The sequence below is a fragment of the Eptatretus burgeri genome, chromosome 16 (assembly GCF_056783735.1).
Source record: "Eptatretus burgeri isolate ZD-2024b chromosome 16, Ebu_testis_v1, whole genome shotgun sequence".
Taxonomy (NCBI): domain Eukaryota; kingdom Metazoa; phylum Chordata; class Myxini; order Myxiniformes; family Myxinidae; genus Eptatretus; species Eptatretus burgeri.
In genome coordinates, this window is record NC_140976.1 from 42178368 (window position 1) to 42198645 (window position 20278).

At 48.9% G+C, this 20278-nt stretch overlaps 1 protein-coding gene across 5 annotated transcripts in view; it reads left to right on the top strand.

Moving 5' to 3' along the window:
- Positions 1–20039, top strand: part of LOC147010953 (uncharacterized) — a 21748-nt gene extending 1709 nt beyond the window's left edge. For 2 of the 5 annotated variants that reach the window (XR_015052520.1, XR_015052521.1), the window contains exons 2-3: positions 1227–1380; positions 1486–4039. Coding sequence is in view for 1 of the 5 variants with exons in the window: in XM_085860341.1 (XP_085716467.1) it covers positions 678–1080; positions 1227–1380; positions 18821–18979; positions 19256–19541 (1002 nt within the window). In the remaining 4 variants the exon portion in view is untranslated. Of the gene's footprint in view, positions 1–589; positions 1081–1226; positions 1381–1485; positions 4040–18820 lie in introns of those variants that run through there. The other 3 variants (XM_085860341.1, XR_015052523.1, XR_015052522.1) reach the window with 3 other exon arrangements.
- Positions 20040–20278: the final 239 nt, after the last annotated feature.

The window sequence follows — 20278 nt, forward strand, 5'->3', positions numbered from 1 at the left end:
AAAGCTTTCATTAGGTCACCAGCCATAACTTGTATCGTGCAGTTTCGTCCCACCTATCGGGGGGGGGGGGGGGGGATAGACAAATCCTGTACAGAATTATTCTTTGTGATGAATACATTCTCAATCCACAAGATCTCCACTCAAAATCCTGCAGTTATTGCGTATTTCCGTCATGAAAATCGCCATTTTGTTCCGCCCGCTCAGCTGTTTGTTCTTGATGGTCACGTGACCACTGAACGGTGAATGTATGTCCCAAAACAAATTAATTATTCAAGATGGCTGCGCCCGTGAAGCGGTTTGTTTTATAACATTTTCGTTGTTTTCATCGTCAAAATGTTCGGTTTTGAACCTTGCGAGTGCTTAATTCATCAGGCAAATGGAGAAAATGATGGTGCCCCGCCATTTTGTTCCGCCCGCTCAGCTGTTTGTTCTTGATGGTCACGTGACCACTGAACGGTGAATGTATGTCCCAAAACAAATTAATTATTCAAGATGGCTGTGCCCGTGAAGCGGTGTGTTTTATAACATTTTCGTTGTTTTCATCGTCAAAATGTTCGGTTTTGAACCTTGCGAGTGCTTACTTCATCAGGCAAATGTAGAAAATGATGGTGCCCCACCATTTTCGGTGGCAAGGTGGGAAAAATTCCGGACTTGTGCTCGGAAATGGATGGTTTTAGATGGTCACGAACGGAAGCTGGCGATCGAGGCAAGTGAAACTGTTTTCTTCAAACTTCCATGGGATGAAGTACCAGAATCCCTGGGCTATCACGACTATTGTTACCGTCGCTTCACTGACATCAAGAGGATACGTGGCACTGAGAAACGCGAGCAGAAAGCACATCTGTATGACAATGAAAATAACAACGAGGAAGGCCAACAACTTGGTGAAGAAGGTGTGCCTGATGATAACATTGACTATGAACCATCTCCAAAAAAAACTGCGCTCAGCCTCCACTCACAAGTCCACCAGGAATGTACTTCCAGCTGTTTGTATTATTTGCAATCGTACTGATCTGTACCGCACTGCTACAGGGAAAAGGATCAAGGATCGTTTATGTCAAGCAGACACACAATCCGCTGGTATGTCGTCGTAAAGCACTTTTTTTACTCGGTGAACTATTGATTCGTTATCATGATACACATATTTATCCATATTGTCCATATTACGTACTTGTATAAACTCTGTAGTTGGATGTGGTATTGATGTTCGTTCTCTAAATTTTCAGGTAGATTAATGGAAGTTGCTCGATCCAGGAATGATGTGACGGGGAAGAATATCTTGCTTCAAATTTCTGATCGTGATTGTGTGGCCATTGAAGTAAGATATCACCTCACCTGCTTCAGGTCCTGCACTCGCTTCCTAAGTAAACCAACCAACAGGTTAGTGTCACCATGTTTGATTGGTCATCCATACATGTATCTGGTCAATATACTCTTTTCCAGTAAATTTGTTTAACTAGACATGCATTATTTTGAAATTTTCAGTGAGCAGACAGCGAAACCATACATGCCATCATCCAGAGCATTCTGCACCGACATCATCGAGGAACGTCTCATTGAAGGGCAGGAGATACTTAGAATTAATAAGCTGATGCAACTGTTCATGAAGTGTGTTGAGGACACAGAAGCAGCAGATGCATCACAATATCGGTGAAGCCTTTTCTGGCACTAAATACATTATAACATGGCTATAGAATCCTATATGGATTGTATTATTATGGTTTCTGGAATTGTACATTTTCTCACTATAATCGCACCATGATTCTATTCATTAAATTAAATTCTCACAAATTGTCCTTTCTTTCATAGCACAGACAAACTGAAGAAAAGGCTGCAACACGACTATCCCCAGCTGAGATTTTACACACCCTTCCGGCGAAATAAGTGTCAAATGGTCTTCTGTGAGAATTTGGAAGCAAATGACTTGATTGAACAACTTCCATCATAGGCGACAGAAACCGAGACCTATATGGGAACTGAACACGAAAGTGATAGCAATCAGCCAGTTTCACTACATGATATTTCACTACATGATGAAACAAGAACTTTGTTTACTGCTGGACTCATCTTACAACACTTCATTCAAGACGCACCTGATGTAAGTAAACCATGGCCTCCATCGTCTAACTGTCTGAACGTCAATACAGTGGAGGACTTTGTGCCCATTGAACTTTTCAATTTCATGGCTTGGTGCAGTGGTGCAAGTGATCATCCAACACTAGCTAAGCGTGTTGGTGTATCTGTTGACATCAAATTGAAAATTCTGTCAGTATGTCAGGACATTATCTGACAATGCTCCTGACAATGGTCGAGGAAAAGTGCATTGACTACCTGAAGTGGCATCCCTGACCACGCAGCGATCATTGTTGATACGAGTCCCCTATTCAGTTCATTAAGCCTATCCCAGCTACTTTTGGAGGGCTGGCTGATGCCATTTTCTCTGCCTTAACAAAATTTGCCAAGAACACGAATTGTGCTCGCCTAGATTTTGTTGTCGATCACTACCCTGATATAAGCGTAAAAAATGAAGACAGGGATAGGAGAGCGGTCAGTGGCAGCCAGACCATACATATTTATGGTAAAGACCAAAAAAACACCGAAGCAATGGTCAAAATTCATGTCAAGCGGTCAGAATATAGAATCACTTGTTGCTTTCCTCATGTCGATATGGAAGGACATCAACTTGCGTGCCTACTTCGATAGGGACGTTGATGTGTACATTACACATGGAGAGTACTGTCACGTTCTGAGGAGTAGGAATGCCATCACAACCATTTGCTCAGTTGATGAGTTGTCATGTGACCACGAGGAAGCAGACACGCGGCTTCTTCTCCATGCGCAACACGCTAGTGCAACATTTGAAGAAGTTGTAATCGTGAGCTGCGACTCGGATGTGGGCATAATTTCCCTTTGTCTTCAACAAAATCTGTCCTGCAATACATTCTTCATGACTCGCAATGAGGTGTTTGAGACATCACACATTATGGATTTGCAGAAGATGACCTGTTGTTTTGGAGCTGATGTATGCAAGGCACTAATAGGTTTACACGCATTCACGGGATGTGATTCCACCAGCGCTTTCTATGGAAAAGGCAAGCAGAAAGCGTTCACTATTATGTTTGATCGTTCACTAGGAATATGGACAGTTCCATTCCAAAAGTGATGTATATCCAAACCATTCCCCCAAATCAACTGAAACAAGTATTAAAACAATTTAATAACATAGATTGATTTAATCCATATAAAAATAACACAATATATTGTTGCGGATTCGCGCCCGCCGGCGTGCTGACGGCCACGTAACTCGAATCGCGGCACGTCGCCCACCGGACGGACAATCCAGTCGTGACCCTCTCGGACTAACGCCGGGAACCAGTCACGGGTGGACCTTTCGGTCTCACCGCGATCGTGCCAATCGGCCCCCGCGTGGGATAGGGCTGCTCGCCAAATTCGACCTACCTAAGTACCCACACGGAGGGTAGACCGGGCGATCGCACCTCGCCGCAGGTCGACTTCGGACACGGGCCACTTAAGCGACCCGTTCCGTACTATCGGGATAACCGAGCGGTGTTATTCGTCGGCCTCGACGATTTGATTAATTATCGGGCGTCTTAGCCCACGACCAACCCTTTACGTGAAGCAAGATGGGGATTCAATGAAAGAAATGACGAAGCAAAGCGGGAAAACAGTTCAACAATAAGCACATTTATTTTGCGATGAACGAAAAGCACACATATACAATTCCACCAAAAGCACATGTAAAAGAAGAAGACAATGCAATATTACACACAAAGCAAATGCAACAATGCAGATCTATCCGACTACCGGGCACACGGCAACACTTATACAATTTTACTTCACAGACGGCGCCGACAACACATATTCCCAAAGCAAAAGAAAAGAGAACCACCCTCCAGGATGAAGGGGTAGGCGGGCCTGGGGCCGAGACCGTGTCGGGCCTACCCGTCTGATGATGATACGCGAAGTGGCGGTGGTGCCTCAACTCCGCGGGCCTCGCGGACAGTGTCTGGTAGGGGGTGGGAAGGGGGCCCCCTTTTGTCGCACTATCTCAGCGCGGGGGGGAAACAGGAGGGGGTTGCTGATGCTCGGGGAAAGGAGGATTTCACAAAATCTCGGGTCCCGCGGCGAGCGTCTCCTCCTCCACCTCGGTCGCGTTGCTGGCCTCTCTGGTGTGCAGCTCCCGGCACCGACGCGAGCACCCCCTCGTCCGCCTTCGCCACTGTCACCTCTCCACAGCTCCGTCCTCTTCACTCCGACTAGTACCACTTCTTTCCAGCTCCACCGACAACTCTCTCGAATTCCGCACACTCAACTCAACTCCTACTCAACTTCCAACTGAACTCCCACTCAACTTGTCTGACGAACGCAGTCGTTTTTATAAGCCCCGTGGCTTCGCTCTTTCATCTTTGACCCTCTGCCTCCGACCTTTCACCTCTCTAACTGGCTCCCCATTGGCCCGAGGAAAAGTGGGCGTGAATGCTTTTTGATCCATGAATTTGCATATAGCGACCGCCCTCCAACGCCCTGGAGGCGGGGCCAAATCGCCCCTCGCTCACCGATTGGACGGAACAAAAGTGGGCGTGAGTCGTTTTTGATCCGTTTTTCTGCGGAAAGTCCGCGATGCTTTTGAACACGCTGCTCGGTGCGCGCCCTACACGAGTCCAGCATCGGTGCCCACGAGTGGCGCGAGATGACGGTGATGCGATGGTGGCGAGTTGTGACGGTAAAGGTCGTGGCGGTTGTGGTGAAGCGGCGTTGTGGTTGGTGGTTGTTGTTGTGATGGCCGCGTTGTGGTTGGTGGTTGTTGTGTGATGGCTGTTGAGACGTGGTTGGTGGTGGTAATAATGGCGGCTGGTCCAAAATAAAGATAGTAAAAGAAAAACGGCTATCCTGAAGAGTCGCAGCCCGCATGAATGACATTTATTCCCTCTAGACAACGGGTTGGGCCTAACTACACATATACTTACCGAGATATCTCACCTAAGGGACCTGAATGGTGGTTTGCGAATTTGGTCAACCACAACACTACCCCCTCCCCTTTTTACAGACTCGTCCCGAGTCGTCAAATTTTCGTGTGCCATCATGTGTAGTTTTCCCCTAGTACATTTTACCTACGGATCCCTGAGTGCGACATTCATGGTATTCGTGTCCCCAAAATAAATAACCTAAGGGCTGAGTAACTACCTAAACAAACTCACTCACACGGACGATAAATAAATAAATAAAATTGCCGGCGCTAAGACAAACATGCCGGGGGCGCACTCATATTTACAGTACATCTTAACCTTAACTTAGAAATTTTACACTAAACCATGGCCCAGGATCACTGAACTCTGCAAAAAGAAAGCAGTTAGCAGGGAGCCAGGCTGCTCACATGCAGTCTCTGGCTCAAACAATGCAGGTGACGGGAACGTGGTCGGCTGCTCACACGCAGTCCAAGGCCTTCCTTTTTGAACTGAACGCAGTGAACCACAACGGTGCATGGGCTGCACAAACGTAGTCTCCGTGCCAGCTCAAGTGGCACACGCAATGAACACAACGAATGGATGGATGAATGGATGGACGCAAACACGGTGCACGGGCCGCCACTGCAGGCCCGTGTTGTAGCTGCCAACGGGGCAGTTCTTGCAGCTTGCAAACTGTTGCTTTTACGATCCTGGCGCACATGGCAATGAACAGAGGGGGGGGCAAAGCAAAAATTGAACGGGGCTGGTGAACCTGGGCAGTGGGCATGGCATGGCAAAGGCAGCAGGCAAACACAGCCCGCAGAAGAAGGCCGCTGCAGGCAAACACAGCCCGCAGAACCAGGCCGTTGCAGGCAAACACAGCCGGCAGATGAACTGGCCGGCACAGGCCTTGAAGTACCACAGCTGCAGATGATCCGGCCGGCACAGGCCTTGCAGCACAACAACAGCTGCCGATGAAGTGGGCCGGCACAGGCCTTGAAGAAAACAGCCAGCCGGCAGATGAAGTGGGCCGGCACAGGCCTTGCAGCAACACAGCCAGCAGATGAAGCTGGCCAGCCTTCGCCGTTCAGTGGAGGTTGGTGGAGGGAGTGCGGTGGTGATGGCCACTCAGAAGGCGGGCTCGGACCTACATACCTGTCTCCCTCCCACCTATCGCCTTTGCCTGTCACTGTCCATACCCACTCCCTTAATTTGTCCAAACCCCAATTTAGCCCCAACTTGTTTTTTTATTATTATTTTTTTTTTCTTTTACTTCCCCACTATAAATCGTCCCCTAACCCCCTGTACTGTCCTTGTTCGGCTAACCTATCCTGTCATCTAGCCTACTCCCAACCCCTACGTTCCCTTCCCGGAGGGGAATAAGCGAGAGCTAACGTCCTGTGTCGAGGCCCAACGAAGCCTCAGGATGGCCTCCCCAGAGTTCAGCGATCTATAACACAAAGTGGGTCCAGCGGCCCACAACGAGAGCGAGGGGATGGATGGTGCGGAGGGGTACACTTCCTAATCTACCCTATCCATTTAACTGTTAAACTACCCCGGGGCTTTCAACAAGCGCCTCTCGCTTAAACTATTGGTTCTAACAACCCAGATTCCCGTCGCCTGTGTTGGTGTCCTCACAATTTCGGGCCTCGCCCCCCAATTTTCTCTCCGTGCCCTTACACGGTCTCATGGCTGGGACACGTGGCTCCCTTTGGCAGGCACGACCCTCTGCCGATTCTCCCGCTATGGCACCCCCGGGCACTACACTGCCTCCGAGCCTACCAGCTCCCTAAACACCGGGGAGTGCCCCCCATGGCACCTCCCCTGAAACGCACACGTGGCAGGCTGGCTTCCCAGGCCCCTTTCCGAGGGTCACCCTTGCCCACAACACTGCCCACGCGGCTAATGGCGCCCCGGGCCCCCGCACCAAGCAGGCGCACCCGTGCCCACTACGCTATCCCGGCCCCCCATGGGCCCTTGGCCTACCACGGCTGACTAGCCTGGTGCCCGGGGTACCCACTCAGCGATACTCACCTTTCGCAGCCACGCTCCCAAGCCCGTCAACAGGGCTCCTGCACCCCTCCAAACGGGTTTCGAGCCTACTTCCCCACCAACAACAAAACGACTTCCATTTTTCAATTTAACTAACCCCCTAACTCACTCTACACTGACCCCGGGGTCCCTTGGGCGGGAGTCACTCCTTCCCCCAATCACTCATCGCACCATGCATTCCCCATTCGCTCCATTCACACAGACCCGCTGGCCTCACTCACTCACCAAGCACATGCTTCCACTTCACTCACCAACAACTCTTCAACATACACACCACTGAACTCTGCCATCCTTCTAACTACCTCCCCGAACTAACTCGTGCTCCCACGTCGTCCCTTATACTACAGCACGTTCCATTTAACCTACGTAGCTAAACTACGTCCCCTCTACACATTCACAAGTCTGTCACTGTCTCCAAATAATCCCATTAATCAATTTCCCAACCTAAAGCTCACTAAATCCCTCCAACTAATCCATTCCACGGACTCCATGAGGACTTACCCCTGCCCCATGGAGTCGGTCTAACTAAGCTCACCCTTCCCCCTAACTAGTTTCCATCCTGTGCCCAGGCAAGGGGGTCTTCCACCCCTTACCCAGGAATCCTGTGCACCCGAAAGTGAGGCTTGTTTTTTTTTTTTTCCATTTGCATGCGCAGCACCAGCGCGGCAACTCAGAGCTCGCGCACTTTGCACCTGCCTGTGACGTCATGCAGCTGCACGTGTTCCTCGTCCCTCCTTGGACGGTACCATCCGGCAGGGATTCCCCTCCTGCCGGATTCCAACCCCACGTGCAGCCATGACGTCACCGTGCGCATAAAAAAACACAAGCCCCACGTCTCGAGGGGTTCCCCACGCGAACACATGTGCTTTGCCCGTTGGAGCTGAACACACACGATCGCGTGGAGAACCCGTCCGGTCCAAATCCATTATCCTGCCTAAACTTTGTCCGTCCGCGGGATCGGCAAATCCACCGCGTGCGTTTCCGGACCGGGACTTCACTCTCGCAAGCGAGCACGTGGGGGCCTCGTGCGTTGCACAGCACGGACCTCGTGCTCACTGCTGGGTGAACCCGGCACGGTCCCCGAAACAACGACAGCCGCTACTCGGCTTTCTTTCCTCACATGTCGCCGTCGTCGCCATTCAACACACGCGCTCCCGCGTGTTACGACGCACACACTCCACTCCATCACATTCACACCGGGAGACGCGGCTGCGTGCTCCCGCATGCCAACCGACATCTCCCTCACATACCGCTCTCTCACACACACGGTCTCCCTTGCATAACCCATACCACTCACACGTGGTGCTCCATTCACTCGCGGTGCCTCATGCACACACCGTCCCTCACTCACACACGCGGGGGAACTCACCCGCGGTGCCTCATCCATACCGGCCGTTTCACTCACACACACGGCCTCTTCCACACACGGTGCCTCATCCACACACGGCGTGCTGGGAAGCACGCACTCCGGCACCATCGCCATCACACCACTCACACACGGGGTCGCTTCCACACACGGGGACGCACTCACACCTTGCACCACACACAGGGACAACCACACTGGGGATTCGTGTCCCCACAAGGGTCTCCGGGGCCTCTATACCCCCCAATTTTCTCTCCGTGCACCTGTCCGCAGCACTCCTCCCCTCAACCTCGCAAAGCACGACCGAACTCACCTGGTCGTGACTCGCCTCAAGGGGGCATACTCCCTCCCCTCGTTCCTGGAGGAGGCTATCCCGCTGCTCGCACTGGGTCTCCACCCAGTCCACCAGCTCACCCCCATTATCCTCCACTACCTCCGTGTGTGTGTGTGCGTCACTTACCCCGTCTTCATCGTGCAGTCTTCCCTCTATCATTCCCATCTCCCGTGTCTCTGCCCACTCAGTCACTTCTTCACCCTTTACCTCCCTTGTCTCAACTATTTTTATTTCCTTTGTCGTCACCTCGTGTCTCGTCTCGCACGTTTTGGTCTCCCCATTTAATTTTTCCCTTTTGGTCATCGTCACGACCCTCGCCCAACACGCCCCCCGAATTATTTTTTCGCCCGCCTCCACCGCGGGCCTGTCAGCCGTTGCACCCCCTCCCAGCTCGTTCGTTCCTACACGTGGAGTCGCCATTTTTATCTCCCTGGTCACGGCCTTCATGCCCGCCTGCAGGCATCGGCCCATGTTCTGCGTCTCACCCCGCAGCTTTTTCATTTCTTCCCTCATTTGCTGTGTATTCGCATCCATCGTCGTTTTCACTTCGTCCATTTGCTTGTTCATTCCGTTCATTTCGTTTTTCATTTCATTTGCGTTTGTATCCATCTTTTCGTTCATGCCTTTCATTTCGTTTTTCATATCCGCATTTATCTTCGCTGTCATTTCCGCATTCATTTGTGCCAGCATGGTGAATAGCTGGGCCATGTCGGGTGCGCTTGGGTGAGCCGTTTCGGCAGGGGTTGGGGAAGGGTTTTGGAGGAGAGGGGGAGGGGAGGTGTCATACACCGCGGCCGCTGCCGCACCCATTTCGGGCTCTGGGTTCAGTTGGGCGAGTTCGTTTTCCTGTACAACCAACATTTCCTGCACGGGGATTTCATCCTGATCCATGGATCCTACACATTCTACATCCATTTCTAATACCCCCGGCTCCCGCTCGCCTTGAGACGCCATCTTGCTTCTCTTAAAGGGTTAATTTAGCTCGCTCGTAATTTGGAGGGAATCGGGGGTCGCTTCTCTCACCCCTGGACCGATTCCCGTGAATTTAGCCGGAGACAGGAGAGCCCATTTTCCCGTTCTCCGTTACCAGTGCCGTGAGGAGGGCGATGGGTTTGTATCGCACGACCTGACACCAGTGTTGCGGATTCGCGCCCGCCGGCGTGCTGACGGCCACGTAACTCGAATCGCGGCACGTCGCCCACCGGACGGACAATCCAGTCGTGACCCTCTCGGACTAACGCCGGGAACCAGTCACGGGTGGACCTTTCGGTCTCACCGCGATCGTGCCAATCGGCCCCCGCGTGGGATAGGGCTGCTCGCCAAATTCGACCTACCTAAGTACCCACACGGAGGGTAGACCGGGCGATCGCACCTCGCCGCAGGTCGACTTCGGACACGGGCCACTTAAGCGACCCGTTCCGTACTATCGGGATAACCGAGCGGTGTTATTCGTCGGCCTCGACGGTTCGATTAATTATCGGGCGTCTTAGCCCACGACCAACCCTTTACGTGAAGCAAGATGGGGATTCAATGAAAGAAATGACGAAGCGAAGCGGGAAAACAGTTCAACAATAAGCACATTTATTTCGCGATGAACGGAAAGCACACATATACAATTCCACCAAAAGCACATGTAAAAGAAGAAGACAATGCAATATTACACACAAAGCAAATGCAACAATGCAGATCTATCCGACTACCGGGCACACGGCAACACTTATACAATTTTACTTCACAGACGGCGCCCGACAACACATATTCCCAAAGCAAAAGAAAAGAGAACCACCCTCCAGGATGAGGGGGTAGGCGGGCCTGGGGCCGATACCGTGTCGGGCCTACCCGTCTGATGAGAAGCGAAGTGGCGGTGGTGCCTCAACTCCGCGGGCCTCGCGGACAGTGTCTGGTGGGGGTGGGAAGGGGGCCCCCTTTTGTCGCACTATCTCAGCGCGGGGGGAAACAGGAGGGGGTTGCTGATACTCCGGGAAAGGAGGATTTCACAAAATCTCGGGTCCCGCGGCGAGCGTCTCCTCCTCCACCTCGGTCGCGTTGCTGGCCTCTCTGGTGTGCAGCTCCCGGCACCGACGCGAGCACCCCCTCGTCCGCCTTCGCCGCTGTCACCTCTCCACAGCTCCGTCCTCTTCACTCCGACTAGTACCACTTCTTTCCAGCTCCACCGACGACTCTCTCGAATTCCGCAAACTCAACTCAACTCAACTCAACTCAACTCAACTCAACTCAACTCAACTCAACTCCTACTCAACTTCCAACTCAACTCCTACTCAACTTGTCTGACGAACGCAGTCGTTTTTATAAGCCCCGTGGCTTCGCTCTTTCATCTTTGACCCTCTGCCTCCGACCTTTCACCTCTCTAACTGGCTCCCCATTGGCCCGAGGAAAAGTGGGTGTGAATGCTTTTTGATCCATGAATTTGCATATAGCGACCGCCCTCCAACGCCCTGGAGGCGGGGCCAAATCCCCCCTCGCTCACCGATTGGACGGAACAAAAGTGGGCGTGAGTCGTTTTTGATCCGTTTTTCTGCGGAAAGTCCGTGATGTTTTTGAACACGCTGCTCGGTGCGCGCCCTACACGAGTCCAGCATCGGTGCCCACGAGTGGCGCGAGATGACGGTGATGCGATGGTGGCGAGTTGTGACGGTAAAGGTCGTGGCGGTTGTGGTGAAGCGGCGTTGTGGTTGGTGGTTGTTGTTGTGATGGCCGCGTTGTGGTTGGTGGTTGTTGTGTGATGGCTGTTGAGACGTGGTTGGTGGTGGTAATAATGGCGGCTGGTCCAAAATAAAGATAGTAAAAGAAAAACGGCTATCCTGAAGAGTCGCAGCCCGCATGAATGACATTTATTCCCTCTAGACAATGGGTTGGGCCTAACTACACATATACTTACCGAGATATCTCACCTAAGGGACCTGAATGGTGGTTTGCGAATTTGGTCAACCACAACAATATAAAACATTAAGCATGGGACTGCAAGCATCCATCTCACTTCAGGACTGGTGTACTATATCTGCCAACCCTAACCTATAGTACACTGATTTGTGCAGTGAGGCAGTTGCCTTGAACCAACTTGCCTTCACTTCGTGGATTCTGGAACTGTCCAGGATGGCATCAGCGCACATGTCCTAAAAAATCTATTCTGCTGCTCTTGCACATCCTCTTTCTGCTCAGTTCACCCTATAATTTGTCCTAAATCATTTTCCATCTTCTTGGAAGTCAGTCAACATCACTGCATTGCTCAAACACAGTGCAAAAAACAGGTACTCTTAACTACAGACCTATCAGCTTACTTCCAATAATCAGTGAGGTAATGGAATCCATTATCGCAGTCGATATTATCAGAGTCCTTCCTTTTCTCCAATGGCCTGATATCAGACCATCAGTTCGGATTCAGACCTGATCATTCTATCCTGGTCATGCTGTTTCTGCTCTCTCAATAATGGATGGAGGCCCTCAATGTCAGAAGTGAGATCAAGGCAGTCTCTCTGGACACATCTCCAGCATGCAATACAGATACAGTCTGGCACCCCACCTTGCTCTCCATAATCTCTGCCTATGGCATCTAAGCCCACCTCCACACATGGCTTTCTGACTTCCTCTTCTCCTCATAGTCAACATTCGGATCTCAGCAGTGTCCTCTCACCTCTTCTCTTTGTCAAGGCTGGATGTTTTTGGCCCAGTCCTCTTCCTAATTTTCATCAACGGTCTTTCTGATTCATTGGAAAATCCTCTTCGTCTCGTTGTTGATGACTCCGCTCTCTGCAGCAACATCCCTTATCATTCAGATAGGCAGGCAGCAACCTCTCTGCAGACCTTGATACAGGGTCTTTCAAAAGTAACAGTGCACTAGACAAAATACTTTTGCTTCATGTGTATGTTTATTTTGAAATTAAAGTATATGCTGCAACTGTTGAAGAATTTTCAAAATCAAATCTTCTTTTACCTCTGATGTATCCTTGTTGTATTTGACAAGAAATGCTGTATCTTTTTGCACAAGAAGTGTTTGGTTTTAACTGCACCGCTTTTTTTGAAAACACCCTGTAGAACCACGAGCTGTCTAAACTCTCTGGAATATGTCTTTCAATCTTAACCAATCTCATTCTTACTATGTCTCTCCAAAAAGACCATATGGCAAACTCTCCCATATACTGTACTTTCTTTGACAATCCTGAAGAAGTTCATTCACTCAAACTTTTGGACCTCAATATCAACCATGATCTTCCTGGGCAAATCACATATCAGCTATAATCGGCCCTCATTCTCCCCATCTCTTATTTCTCTCAGTCTTCCTCTCTTTTGTCCCTCAACCTTGTTGGTGTGCCCCCCTCCTCTTATTCTACTATTCTTTTCCTTTTGGTAAATGTCCTGCTTCGTTTTGTGTACTAGCTCCTCCATGAGCTTCCAAACAATGAACAAAGCTAGAGAGTTCATTGAATACCTTACCCTGTGCAGTGGTAAGAAAAAAGGACATGGGGAGGGTCTGCGAGTGGCAGATTTGAATGGTCAGGTCAGGTATGGAAGCATGTGCTAGAGCAGCGCGTCGCTGCGTCCACTTTCCGCTGGTACTCCAGGGGCCTCCATCTGGCCATCCCCTGGGCAGATGCCTGGCCCATCCCCATCTCCTTGAGATGCCAATTGGTCAAGATGGCATAAAATGCTGTAATATTTTGTCCAAGTCCAGCTCAACGGAAGGCTTCTCAAAATGCCAACAAGACGATTAGTGTTCCACATTGTTTTAAAGGTTGTAGAAAAAAAAAAACTTTTTTCAGAAGTTTACAACCATTGATGCAGGGTCTTATACGCCACCTTATTAAACACGGTACATTAGTTATTTGTTCCTGTTGTTTGTGTCCTTTATGACGTTCCTAAAACAGGTTTCCTGTTTGGAATGATTTCAATTTTGTTTCATTGCCAGACAGGCTAGAAAAATTATCTCACTCCTCTCTGTGCATGCATGATCGGGACAGGATTCCATACAATATGCCAAATTCAGAGCCAAAGTATTCCTAGACTGCAGGTTCTTGTTCTGATTCATGTTCAAACTCGAACGGCACTTGGTAGAGCGCATACCTCCACCAGGCTGAACAGTTCACGTTTTGTGTCCCACTGACAGGATGGATCTGCTGACCTGAACCAAAATCCAATCATGTTCTTCTTGTCACCTACCCAACTCATCCACCAAGTTTTGTCATAATCCATGCACAACTTTTTGAAATATCATGATATATGTCATTTTTGGCCCATTTCTAAATAATGAAGAATCACTTGGATAATTTTTTTTTTTTAACCCTCGCATCCAGATCTGGATCTTCACCGAAATCGAATTGATTCGTCCTTGTCCACCAAATTCCATCCGAATCCGTCCATAACTTTTGAGATACCCTGTTCAGAGATAAACAAACAAGGGCGAAAACATAACCTCCGTCCACGTTAGGTGGCGGAGGTAAATATAACATTCAATTGAAATTGATTCAAAAGTTGTTCCTTGATCATATACTGATGTTTGTGGACAGACAGACACATAGACAGAGAAAGTGAACCAATTGCTTAACCCGGCTTTTCGGTTGGTGTGCGCAGGGTAATTAAAACAGAATTTACACAACTTATAGTCGTGTAAATGTTTGCATGTTGGCACAAGGGTTTTAGTGAGTCAACACATTTATAGCAGTGTTACGATATAAATGCAATTGGAAGCCGAGAAACTTGCAATCCCTATCATTATCTCTTCTCGAGCAGTGGACATTTATGTGTTAATTATAAGCTTATCGGGGTTTATTATCCAACAAACATCCAGATCTGTACCTGCACGATGCTCCCCACAACCGGTTATCATGGTAGCTTGGTCAACCTTCAGTTCATTAAATATATCGTTTGGAATAAAAGACTAAGGTCATTGATTAGGGTTGGGTATCTGCATAAGAATACACATATTCAGACTGTATTGCCACACTTATTTACCTAAAAAAGAAATGGAAGACCAAGAAGGAACCTGAAGAAGTAAAGAGCAAAGATGGAGTCATCAGGAGGAACTTGGATAGGATTCGGGTTTCAGCCGCTACTCCACAACCCTCAAACCCATCCAGGTGCAGACAAGTGGGTCGTACAGAAAAATTTCTACAATAATTCACTTCTCCTTCGAGAGACAGATAATGAAAGAGAGAGAGAGAGAAAGAGAGTCAGAAATGAAAGAGAAGAAAAAGCTAGTATTCGAATGAATAGAGAATTATGAAAAGAAAACAAAACAAACAAACAAAAAACTTAATTTTGGCCAAGAAATGTCTGACATTTCCAAAACCAGTCAAGGGTAATGCCCAATATCACTGTCCAGCCCCCCCCTCTTCAGCTGTTCCATTACATATTGGCCAGGATTGACCAGCCCCCCTATTCAGGTATGTTACATCACAGATTGGCCAGGATTGACCAGCCCCCATATTCAGGTATGTTACATCACAGATTGGCCAGGATTGATCAGCCCCCCTATTCAGGTATGTTACATCACAGATTGGCCAGGATTGATCAGCCCCCCTATTCAGGTATGTTACATCACAGATTGGCCAGGATTGACCAGCCCCCATATTCAGGTATGTTACATCACAGATTTCCCTAGACTGCCCTGCCCCCTTTTCAGGTATGTTACATCACAGATTGGCCTGGACTGCCCAGGCACCCTGCTCAGCTATGTTGTGTTACATATTTGCCTGGACTGCCCAGTCCCCCTGTTTAGCCATGTTACATCACAGATTGGCCTGCACTACCCTGCCCCCCTATTCAGAAATATTACATCACAGATTGGCTTGGACTGCCCAGCCACCCTATTTAGCTATGTTACATCACATATGTTGTCACATAAATTTGAAAGATAGGACAAATGGAGGAACTGCCCTTTGGCCTAAATTAATTTTTGTCAGATCGCAGAGTTGGTGCTGCCAGGAGGAATGTGTGTTAAAGTGAGTGATGACATAACTTGGCTCGAAAATGGAACAAGAGGGAGAGTGGCTGGTCATCATCTTTTCATGTGCAGAACGAGGCTGCTGGGTTACATCATGCGTGGGGTGTTGTCAGTGCCGCTGATGCAGTTGTCCCTGGCAGGTAAAAGGGCAGGAATTTGTAATTTGATCAGGGTGCCGGCGAGAGCTTGTCCACTCTTCACAAAGGACAGCACAGAACCTTTAACATCCACCAAACAAGCTGGCCAGTTTAAACCTCATCTGAGGGGCGGCACACACAATCATGAATCACCCTGTCCGTGAAACACCAGGATGCCAGTTTGTAGCTGTGCCGAGATTCGAACCCAGGCTAGACAGCTTCGAGGCAAGTGTGCAACATAGTTCTAAGCCATCCTGCAAGCCTATTAGGCAGTAATGAATTTGATCATAAATATTTACAGACAATGTTCGATGTTTGAAAGTCTCACCAGAAAAGAAAGACAGTCAAAACGTTTTATAAACAGTCACAAATCATTTGAATTTCAGAGTTTTTATCCAGCTATAAAGAGAATGGTCCTGCTCCAAAGAAACTCAGCAAAGGTATTAGTCCCTTTTTCTGTAGTGTGTCGGGTTTAGTCGGGACATCTCTTTTGCCTGTGATTGTGTATACGTGCCATTTCTTGACTTGCTTTTGCTTTATTGTACATGATTATTGTGACTGTAAATACGTGCCTTCCGTGCTGGTCTGCGTGTGCAGTGTAATTGTTCCCCCTTCGCTTCGTCTCCTTCCTTTTATTGACTCTCCATCCCACTTCACGTAAGGGGTTCGTAGTGGGTTCAACATCCCGGTAATTAATCTGAACCATCAAGGCCGATGATAACACCGCTCGGTTATCACTGTAGCACGGAACGGACTGCTTAAGCGGTTCGTGTCCGGAGTCGGCCTGTGGCGTGGTACGATCGCCCGGTCGACCACTCGCGCAGGTACTTAGGTAGGTCGAATTTGGCGAGCATCCCTATCCTGCGCGGGTGACCAATTGGCACGATCGTGGTGAGGTTAAACCCCCACCCGTGACTAGCTCCCGGCGTTGTTCTGAGAGGGTCACGACTGAATTGTCCGTCCGGTGGGCGACGTGCCGCCATTCGAGTCGAGCGGCCGATCGCACGCCGGCGGGCGCGAATTCGCAACAATATGAAGAGGGAGACCCAGCCATTGCCCAAGGAGAGGATGAAGGAGATAGACCTGAGTGCCACCAAACAGAGGTTTCAAATAGTCAATGAATGTAACAAGGTGATACTTAAGCCAGTTGCTTAGTGTGAGGATATTTGGGTATCCAAGGTACCTGTTGGTGGCAATATGAAAACAAAGACAGCAGAGGGCTGAGGGCACTCTGGGATAGGGATCCTGAAATTTATAAATACGTACAAACCAGGCAGCCTTCAGGGTCCTTTGATGTATGGAGGGCCGAGCTGTCTGGGTCCCTTTGGGCATGGAAATGTAGCTTTTACAAGCAAAAGATGAGAGTCGAGGATGAGTTGCTGCATAAGCTTTTGATGATAGTTTTGTAAATGTGGGAAGTGTGGCAATTGTTGTCCCCTTCAAAATAGTTTCCCACCAGTCTCACATACTTGTCCATCCTCTTCTTCCACACTTTGATGTAGCCCCGGAAGGCTTCTTCTGGAATGTTCCAGAGCTCCGTCGTCACGGCCCTTTTGATGACCTCCACATCAGGAAATCGGGTCCCCTTGATCACCCCCTTGAGCTTGGGGAATAGGAAAAAAATCACAAGGGGCAAAGTCTGGCATATACGGGGGTTGCTCCAGAGTTGGCACGTTCCTCTCTGCCAGAAACTGTCGGATGCTCAGGGCACTGAGCAGGGACGTTGTCATGGTGGAGCACCCAGGTGTTCTCCCACAGATCCCTCCTCTTGTCCCGGACTGATCTCATGAGGTGCCGGAGGATCTCCTTGTACACGTATTGATTCACTGTTTGACCCTGTGGTAGAAACTCGAACGATGCCCTTGATGTCAAAAAACGCGAACGCGATGAGCATCACCTTGACATTCGACTTCATGCTTTCTTTGGTCTTGATGATGCTGGACATTTCCACTGCCGACTGCCGTGCGGTCTCGGGATCGTATTCGAATATCCACGATTCATCGCCAGTAATGACTCTCCAGCATGTCTGGATCGTCCTCAAGGCGCTCGATAATGTCGTGACAGACAGTGACTCTTTGCTGTTTCTGGTCTTCGGACAACAGCTTGGGGACCATCTTTGCACACACCTCCCGCATTTCGAGATTTTCAGTGGTGATGCTCCAGACAGTGTCCTTGTTGATGGAAAGTTCCTCAGCAATCATCTGCACCGTGAGTCGATGATCTGCGCACACCATCTGCTTCACACGCTCGATGTTGTCCGCCGTTCTGCTCGTTGAAGGTCTTCCAGACCGTGGATCGTCTTCAACCTCCTCCCGTCCCTCTTTGAACCTCTTGTGCCATTCAAATGCACGTGTACATGACATCGTTTCTTGCCCTTAGACTTGCTGCAGCATTGCGAAGGATTCGGAAGGTGTTTTGCCAAGCTTGGCAAGAAACTTCAGATTGACTCTCTGCTCACGACTCAAAGCGTGACGACTCAGACGAGACAACGTGTAAAGCACGACCTGTAAAAAAATCACACATTGAGCGCAGTCAACCATCACCAATCATATATATTGCTGGAATGTTGCGAAAGACTAACGCAAGTTGTGTCAGTGGAGCACACAGCAGGCTCAGTCCTGTTACTTTTTAGACGGACCTCGTATAACATGATAATGATGACATCACAGTGAAGTGGTATTCCAGCTAGAGTTGGTTGAATGAAAATCCTTGCCTGAAAAATCTGAACCTTCATATCTGATCTACGACCCGATGTGAGTGAAGAATGAAAGTTATGACATCATCAGTCACATGGTCTGGTGGCCATATTGGATTGAAAATTAAAAAAAAATTAAAAATAAATCTTGTTCTCCAGAACCACTTAACTGATTGATGTGAAACATCATGCACATTGTTACGGTTGTGGAAATTCGCAGGACACCATATAGGTCCTTAGATCAGTTATGTCGATAAGTCTGTGTTCAGATAGATTTCCCCACCGATGTTTAACGGGAAATTATTCGTGTGCAGGGCTGTGAATCTTCAGTTAGCCGTTTTTATTTTGCTATCTTTATTTTGGACCAACCACATTTCAACCACCACAACCACCTTCTCCACAACCGCCTTCACAACAACCACCTTCACCACAACGACATCTCCTAGCCATCTCCTAAACCACATCTCAACACCGTAAGTGATGAAAGTGAGTGATGAGGATTTTTTGATAAATCATGAGTTTTGATAAATTTTGTTTTCTATTATTGTCTTGATGTATTTATGTACTCATGTACTATGAAATCAAACTGAAATTTCATAATATGTATAATCCTGCATGCGTTCACAAAATAAATGAGTAAAACTTCATGCTATTTTTGCTTACATGCTTCATTTAAAAATTTAAAAGTTGGGTTGCTCAAACGCCCCAGGATACTAACGGCGTAAAAAAAAACCATGGTACTAACGCAGGGTTAAGAGAGCATCAACTCTGAAAGAGCAAATGCCCGTTCGTTCCTCTGAGGCGTTGTCGACTAGGCCCGATCGACCGGGCCGCACGACAAGGCCTGGGCTGCGCCGCGGTCACGCCAGCTGCCGTGTGGACGGGACATCGAGGAGCGCCCAGCGAGTCGTCACGAAGGCAGCAGGTATCCAGCGCGGTCTCTCGGAGCTTTTTCGGTCTTCACAGCTCCGTGAACCATTAAAGGCCCACGAGGCCCAGTTCTTGCCCCTTTTCTTTTCTGGGGTTTTTCTTTGAATGAACGTGTGGCGTGAAGTCCGTTAAGTAGAACTGTTAAGTGCATGTAAATAAATAATAATAGAACGGCTGTAGGCTTTGTTACTCGTGTTTTGTCCCATACATGCATTGGTTGCATACATGACTGCATGATTGTATACGTGCATTGCTTGTATATGTGCATGTGTAAATAAATGTCATTGTTTAAATGTTGACCCGTTCGTTGCGTCCTTTCCCTCATTGAACTGCCATAATTGAGTTTGGAATATAGCTGGCTTTTTAATAGCCGATAAAAGAATCGGATCCGGCGGGGCTTGGCGATATACACCGCTCGGCAAATCGCAAACGGAGCGAGCTGCTTAGCGGCTCGTTTCCAAGCAGGCCCCGTTGAGGTACAGTCTCTCGGTAGTTTTCCCGCGCGATTAATTAGGTAAATCGACCATTCGGCGATTGGACCCTGTAGCGCGTGGGTAGAGTATTGACAAGGCTGTGGTGTGATTAAAGATACACCCGTAGCTGGATTTCGGCATTAATCCGAAAGCTGAGAGTAGGTTTGTCCGTTCGGTGGGCGAGAGCGGCTGCCATTGGCTAGAAGCGGTCGCCCGCACGCCGACGGGCGGGAAACCACAACAATATGATGATTAGCCATGATGAGGAATATAGTTTGATTTGCTAAGAAATGGGTTTACAACTCAACTCCTTGAGGGGTGAGGAGTGGGGGGCAGCAAAGGACAGTAAAGTGAAAACATTTTGGAGCC